This window comes from Lipotes vexillifer, unplaced genomic scaffold, assembly GCF_000442215.2.
Source record: "Lipotes vexillifer unplaced genomic scaffold, Lipotes_vexillifer_v1.1 scaffold382, whole genome shotgun sequence".
NCBI lineage: Eukaryota > Metazoa > Chordata > Mammalia > Artiodactyla > Lipotidae > Lipotes > Lipotes vexillifer.
In genome coordinates, this window is record NW_006780611.1 from 767956 (window position 1) to 775347 (window position 7392).

The 7392-nt window shown below is 68.4% G+C and overlaps 1 protein-coding gene across 1 annotated transcript; it reads right to left on the minus strand.

The window, feature by feature from the left end:
* Nucleotides 1–4192: 4192 nt before the first annotated feature.
* PIM3 (Pim-3 proto-oncogene, serine/threonine kinase) lies at nucleotides 4193–6224 on the minus strand. The gene is made up of 6 exons (XM_007453893.1): nucleotides 6088–6224; nucleotides 5873–5982; nucleotides 5734–5784; nucleotides 5278–5647; nucleotides 4586–4762; nucleotides 4193–4506 (listed from the first exon to the last, which is right to left on the minus strand). Exons 1-6 carry the CDS (start codon nucleotides 6170–6172, stop codon nucleotides 4319–4321), a joined length of 981 nt encoding a protein of 326 aa, XP_007453955.1. The 5' UTR covers nucleotides 6173–6224; the 3' UTR covers nucleotides 4193–4318.
* Nucleotides 6225–7392: the final 1168 nt, after the last annotated feature.

Consider the following 7392-nt stretch of genomic DNA (forward strand, 5'->3'; position numbering starts at 1 on the left):
CAAGGAACTGGCTCAGGTTCCTGCAGGGCTGCCTGGGGTGGGGAAGCCTGAAGGCCCTGGACCAGATGCCAGCCTCCCCAGCAGGTGTGCAGGCCCAGTGATGACAGGTCCCCTGCCCACCAAAGGCCTGAGCCTCAGATCAGGGCAGGCAGCCTCCTGGCAGCAGGGCGGGCAGGAGGGGGCCAGAGGCCAGGTCAGAGCCAGCCCACCTTTCCGAGCTCTGTGTGTTAGGAAGATGGGGTCCCGCCCTTGGGCACCTCCCCTCCCTAGGTGGGATGGGCCTTCTTGGCTGTTTATGACATTGGGTGGGTCCCTGACCTCCCTGAGCCTCAGTTTCCCTCATCTGGCTCATTCAGTGCTGAGTACAGGTGACCTAACCCCCAAAGAGGGGCCCCTCATTCATTCATCCAGGAGTAGGTCCCCATACCACCACACCCTGGCCGGCACCTGCAGCCTGGCTCCCTGGGAAGGGCTTTCTTGCAGGGACCAGGCCAGGAGGAGGGCCGTAACCAGTGCTGGAGGGGCAGGCCCTGCTCCCCTCCCTGCCCAGACAGGCCTGACTGCCAGGAACCCTTGGGGACCGGGCGGGGGGCGGGCAGAGCGGGGTGTCAACTGTGTAATCGAAGCTCAGGGTTTTGCCAAGGCTGCCTGGAAAGCCGGCCAGCCTGGAAGTCATGTGCCCAGGGCTCAGGCAGCTCCCCCCGCCCCGCCCCAATCAGACACCTCTGTAGAGAGGGGACAGACCCACTGAGGAACACCAAGGCCAGCAAATCAGCTTGGGCCCTGCACCCCTCAGCCACAGCTGCAGGTCAGGGATGAACTGGGCCCGACGAGCTCCTCTCCCTCCCCTTGCACTGTGGGCCGGCCGGGCCTGACCGACACCATCCCTGCCGCCTGCCCAGGATCCTGGGCCCCACCGCTCACAGGGCGCCCTCCCCGGAGGCCCCCGTGTGCCTCCAGCTCAGTGCGCACCCTGTCCTGCTCCAGCCCGGGCCTGTGAGGTGCCAGCGTCCACAGACCCGGGTGCCCTTCCCAGCCGCAGTGCCCATGGCCAGGGTCACGCAGGCAGGTGATGGCCCCCCAGCCCCTGCCTGTCCAGCCTCCACCGCCCCCTTGGGAGCCACCCAGCCTGTCCCCTTCGGATAGCATGGGGATCCCCCCAGCCAGGGTCTGGATGCCCAGAGGGTTGGGTGGGGCTCCCAGGTGGGTTCACTTCCCTTTTCTCAGAAGCCGAGGCACCAAAGCCACGCCAAGGTTTCCTTTTGGGGGCTGCACTGGAGGAAAGAAACAGCGAGGCCCTGACAGCTGCGGCAAGTGGGTTTGGATCTGCCTCCCAGACGCTGCCCCGGAAGCTGGGCCGGCCTCAGGCAGGTGGGTGAGCAGCCCGGAGAGGACGCCCGCCCACCACCTTGTCGGCTTGGCCAGCACCCACCGGCCCCCAGGAGGCCTGGCCGTGAGCAATCACAGCGCGGGGTGTACTGTGTCGCTCCCGTGGGTGTGGGCGCCTCCGAGCAGAGATGCTCGCACCCCCGAGGGCCATAGCGCGTTCACGTTTCCGGTTCTCTCCGTGATGATTTCTGGGTTCTGTGCAACCCCAAGGAAAACCCCTGAGGGCTGGAGGTGAGCAAGTGGTTCTAAAGGAGCCTCGATACTAAACTGGTCAAGATATCAAAAGCTGAGTGGAGATGGGGGCTGGCCTGGCAGAGCACAGTCAGAGCCCCTGGACCAGGGGAGCCTCTGGGACTGGGGCTGCTGGAAGAAGCCTGGGCCTGGCCCAGAAGCTGGCAGCCTCGAGGAGGGCAGGACAGGGTTTGCGGGGTCGGGCCCTCCACGATCTTCAAGCAGCCTGTCCCCTCTGCTCCAGCCCCAGGCCGTCCACACAGCTGACAGCGCCAGCAGCCTCAAGGCGGGGCTGGGGATCCTGCCCGTGGGAACAACCCCATCCTGGTCCCAAGAGACCCTGGGCCAGAGGAGCCCCCCTCTCCCAGCCCCAGCCCCACCGACAGGGCCAGTACTGACCGGCAGGACAGATCCCACCCCGGCAGAGGGGCTCGCAGACACCAGGGGCACCAGTGGCACAGACCACCCCCAGCAAGTGGGTCCCCAATTCCACGAGCCCCTTGCCTTCCCAGCAGGCTGCAGTGCCTGGCGGCTCAGTGGGGGGCGCCTCGCCCTCCCCAAGCTGGACTGGGTCCCACACTAAGGCGAGCTCTGGGAGTGCTCAATGGACGGTCTGGAAGACGGACCGACAGAGGATGGGGGGTAAATGGGCAGGGTGCACCCTCAGCTGGCAAGAGGGGGAGCCGTGATCATGGTGTCACATGGATCACTGTCACCAGGGTGGGGGGCGGGGGCTCGTCCTCAAGCCTGGGTGCGGGGCCGCTGCCCGAGTGCCCCGCTCCGCGGAGAGGCAGGGTGAGCAAGAGAAGAGCCCCACGGAGCCTGGGAGGACCCGGGCAGTGCACACCGAGGGGGGCCACCCCGGGGAGGCCTGGGCCTCAGCGGCAGCTCCAGGGGGAGGCGCCAGGCCCCAGGCAGGCCACGAAGGCCCGCTGACTTCCTGAGTGGCCGAGCCCGGAGCCCGCACCCCAGCTCCTGCCCGCCCGCCGGGGGAAAGGCCGACTTCACTTCCTCCAGCTTCGCTTTCCAAAACCTCCTGCCTCTGCTCTAAGCTTTGGCCCCCGGACGCCCTTCTGTCCAACTCTGCTCCCAGGGCCCACCAGCAGGCATGTGACCCGGGACCTGGGCCGTGGGACCCAGGGACAGGCCTCTGGGGGCTCCAGCACCTGCCCCAGCACAAGATGCCCAGCACAGGGCTCCCGTGGAGGCGGGGCAGGGCATGGCCAGACGCTCCACGGACTGCCTTTCACACTGCAGCCTGGCCCACGTGTCCACACCTGGACTTGGCCGTGGCTCCCATCCGCCACCTCACCCTGCACCTGTCAGGCCGGGGCCCAACCGCAACACCTCTGTTCTCCGTACCTGGAACACCTCCCACCCCCTTCCCCTGGCAAACTTCTCATGCTTCAGAACCCCTTCCAGCCTCTTGGGGCCGCTGCCAGACATGGCCCCAGACTCGTGCTGGCAATGCCCCCCAGGACCTGGCTCCCTGCTCCTCCCCCCAGGGGCCCCTGAGGGCACAGCGTGTTTCCCACTCCCCTGGGGGCAGCAGGGTCCGAGAACGGGGTAGCAAGGCCAAAAGCTAGGAGGGAAGCACCTGAGCCCCTCATGCGGCCACCTCCCCACAGGAAATGCAGGGGGAGCTATGCAGGGACCAGAGGCCCCTTCTCCCCAAACCTCTTCTCTTACCCCAGACCACCCAGCCCAGTAAACACAGAATACCCATTTAATACAAAACAATTTAATTGAAATACCTGTATAAAAAAATATGATTTCCAGACATCTCACTTTTGAACTGAAAGAAAACCCTATCCGCAGTGCCTACGCACACCGGGATCACACAAACACAACTGCTGAAATAAATTAAAGGCTTGAGACTCTGTCCCCCCACCCCCCAGCCTCCAGAGCCAACAAGCAGACTGTACAAGGTCAATAATTTAAAACCCACCCCCCAAGGGCGCAGAGCCACAAGGTGGCGGAGTCACCCCCTCCCCTTAAATTAGCCACTGTACAAGTCCACCTTCTGACAGACACGGGTAGAATTGGGACCTGGGGTCCACACGCACAGCCGCCCCCTCCTCTGCCCACAGGCCTTTGAGGAGCTAGGGCTGCTGGGAGGGAGAAACCTCAACAAATAAATTAAACAATAAATAGCCCTCCTCGGGGTCACACCATAAATAAGACGGTTGCACACGCATCGGGTGGGCGGGCGGGCAGCAAGACCTGAACGTTGCATTGCTCGTGCACAGACGTGCCCAGACGAACACCGAGACACGAGGGTGGGAGGGGGGGGCATGATGAGGGACCCCGTGCCCATGTGAGACGAGGCCACAGGACACGGGAGAGCTCCTGGTCCGACACGTCGACGCGGAGGGGCGGGGAGGTCAGGGCCACCTCTGGAGCAGCACAGGAGAGGAACGGTCTCGGGTCAAGCGCCGGCCGTGGGCAGGCGGGACCTGGCTTGGACCGGAATGTCTTTGGACAGACAGAGCTTGAGAAAACTAAGTCCCGTGAGAGCAGCGTTCAAAAAGGCACTCAAAGCAAAGGAACTGGGCCGGTGCCAAAGGCAAAAGTCACCAGGGGTCAGAGATCACTGCTTTTTGCAAGGAGCAGACGGCCCGGCAGAGCGGGCCCAGCACAGGGCCCGGGCATAGGGCAGGGGTCCCCTCCGGTTCCCACGGCCAGGGGCAGGCCCTGCTCACAAGCTCTCGCTGCTGGACGTGGTGCTGGCCCCATCGTCCGTGTCCAGGGCGCAGAGCCGCAGATCACAGCTCTCCGGGGTGCCCCCCTCAGCCCCCAGCATCCAGGGGTGGGCAGAGATCTGGTCCAGCGAGGGCCTCTCTGAGGGCCGCAGGGACAGACACCACTGAATGAGCTGCTGGCACTCTGTGGGGGAAGATGGGGTCAGGACAGGGCCGCCCCGCGACACCTCGCCGCCAGTGGCAGGCCCAGCCCCTCAGCGCACCTGGGGAGACCCTCCTGCGGAACAAGAGGCGGCCCCGGAGAATCTCCTCGTCCTGCTCGAAGGGAATGTCCCCGCACACCATGTCGTAGAGCAGCACGCCCAGAGACCACACGGTGGCCGAGCGCCCGTGGTAGCGGTGGTAGCGGATCCACTCCGGGGGGCTGTACACGCGGGTGCCTGGGGGACAAACGGGGCTTAGCAGACCGGCTGCCAGGTCGGCGCCTCACCAGGCCGGCAGCACGCGAACACCGAGACCCCTCGCTCCCAGCTGATCCTCTCCGCCTTGGAGCCGGGGGCCGGTCCTCATCCTGGAAAAACCCCGGCAGGCGTGGCCTCCCCCGGCGCCCGGCCGCCCCGCCCCCCGAGCTGGCCCGGCGCGGGAGGCGGGTCACATGAGCGCGGGGTCCGGTTTCACAACAAACAGATGTGAGGTGAGGATACCGAGAAGAGGAGGGGCAGGGAGCCCCGGCTTCCCCAGCACCGCAATGCGGGGATTTCTACGCGGCGCCCCCGCGTTCCGCACGCGCGCGGGGGAGGCCCGAGGCGGCGCCGGCCAAGAGGAGTCTGGAGTCCGCCCCGCGCCCCAACCTGCCGGACCCAACGGCCCGAGGCCCCGCTCTGGGCAAGCCAGCGCGGCGCGCGGCCCCAACAGTCGCCAGCCCCTCGGCCCTCGCCGCGGAGAGGGCGCTCACCGTCGAAGTCGGTGTAGACGGTGTCGCGGAGTAGCGCACCCGAGCCGAAGTCGATGAGCTTGAGCTCGCCCGAGCGCAGATCCACCAGCAGGTTCTCGTCCTTGATGTCGCGATGCACGACCCCGCAGCCGTGGCAGTGGCGCACGGCGGCCAACACCTGCGCGAAGAAGCGGCGCGCCAGGGCCTCGTCGAGCGCGCCCCGCTCCGTGATGAAGTCGAAGAGGTCTTGCGCCGGCTCGGGCCGCTCCAGCACCAGCAGGAAGCCGTCGGACCGCTCGAACCAGTCCAACAGGCGAATGACCCCGCGCGCGCCTCCGGCCGCGCCCACTTTGCGTAGCAGCACCACTTCCAGGGGCACAGCCGCGCCGGCCTAAGGGACACGGCGGTCAGCGCGCTCCGCCCGGCGCCCGCGTCCCCCGCTCCGCCCGGCGCCCCGCGCTCCCCGCCCACACTTACGATGCTGCCCCACTCGGTCACCCGCTCCTTCACCACGTGCTTCACGGCCACCTGGGGGGACGGAACCAGTGGTCAGGCCCACGCGGACGCAACGACACGCGCGGGCCGAGAATCCCGGGTGCCGGGCGGCCAGACTCACCGGGAGCCCGTCGGCGATGCGGCTGCCTGCGTAGACCGTGCCGAAGCCGCCGCTGCCCAGCACGGCGCCCACCTGATACACCTTCTCGAAGCTCTCCTTGTCTGCCTTGACTGTGGAGAACGCACGGGCGGGGTTGGTGTGACCGGGGAGCCCGGCCCCCGACCCCGGTGGACGCCCAACCTCGGTGCGCGCCCACACCCCCGGCCCCCGCATACCTGGCTGCAGGATTTTCACCGGGAGATGATCCACGCCGCCTGGTCCGCACAGGTGCGCCAAGGAGCCGAACTTGGAGAGCAGCATCGCGGGCGGCGGCCGGGCGCGGGCCCCCGGCCTCCGCGCCGCCTCTCGCCCGGCCCGGCTCCCCGCGCGGAGGAGGACGCGGGAGGACGGCCTCTTCGGGCCGCGCGTAGCCCCGACGCGGACAGCTGGCAGGTGCGCCGGGAGCGCCGGCCTCGGAACGCGGGCCTGTTCCGGCGAGGCCGTCAGCGCGGCGCACTGCCCGGCCAAGCCCCGCGTGGACCACAACGACACGCGCAGCAGGCCGAGCCGCTCACACGCCCGCACCGCCTCGCTCTGGGGTTTTGGGCCGCGGCCGCGCGTATCCCTCCGCGGGGGCGGGCCGAGCCTGGGCCCCGCCCCCTTCCGCCGGGCTGAGCGGCGGGGGTCGCCTCTGGAACCCGCGTAAGCTGCCGAGGCGACGGCAGGAAGAGGCCGGCGCGCCTTCCGGAGTGGGCGGGGGCGGGCAGGGGGCGCGGCGAACCGCCTGGGACTAGCTGGCGGGAGCGGAGTCGCGGAGGCGCACGGCACGGCGTGGCGCGTCACCTCTCCCCGTTCACACACGCCCCCGCGCATGCGCAGCTCCCGCGCGGGCGGTGGCCCGGGAGTGCGGGGCGGGGCCGCGGGAGCCAATGGGAGCCGGTGTTTGCAAAGGGCACGGGGCCCAGCCAGTGGCGTCGCGCGGACGGGGCGGGGCCAGGGCCCCTCCCCAGGCCGCGCCGGGAAGGTCACCGGCTACACCGGCCCGGCGAGGGCGGCTGAGCCAGGAAAGCGGCGGTGGGGTCTCGAGGAGCGGCGGGGGGCGGGAGGCGCCCCCGATACCCCAGGCTGTGCTCGTACCTCCCCGGCAGTCCGCGCACCCCGACGCGCCCGTGGCCTGGAGCGGCTGGCACCTCCGCCCCCTGGGGGACCCCGCCGGGCGACAGCGCCCCGGGCCTCGCAGCCCCCGGGTGGGCTGAGGCTCCACTCTGCCTACCCCGGGCCTTCGTTCTTACCCGGGCTTGACCTCAAAGGCCGCAGCCCGAGGTCCCTCCCTGACTCCGCCTCCCTCCCAGGAACTTTGCCCCGCTGACCCCGTGCCTGGAGAGCCCTCCTCTGCTCTCCATCCACCTGGTTGCCCTCCAGGCCCAGCTGCTGTCCACCTCTACCAAGGAGGCCACCTTGCCCGCCTCTGTCAGGGTCAGAGCCAGCCTAGGTCTTCAGGGCCCTCGTCTGGACCTGAGCCTGTCCTCTGCCTTTTGTAT

Bases quoted from the DNA above. Each gene is read 5' to 3' on its own strand.
- PIM3 (XM_007453893.1), bottom strand. From the start codon at position 6,172: ATGCTGCTCTCCAAGTTCGGCTCCTTGGCGCACCTGTGCGGACCAGGC. The intron at 5,983-6,087 runs GTATGCGGGGGC...CGTTCTCCACAG, and splicing joins GGTGAAAATCCTGCAGCCAG to TCAAGGCAGACAAGGAGAGC. The intron at 5,648-5,733 runs GTAAGTGTGGGC...CGTGTCCCTTAG, and splicing joins TGACCGAGTGGGGCAGCATC to GCCGGCGCGGCTGTGCCCCT.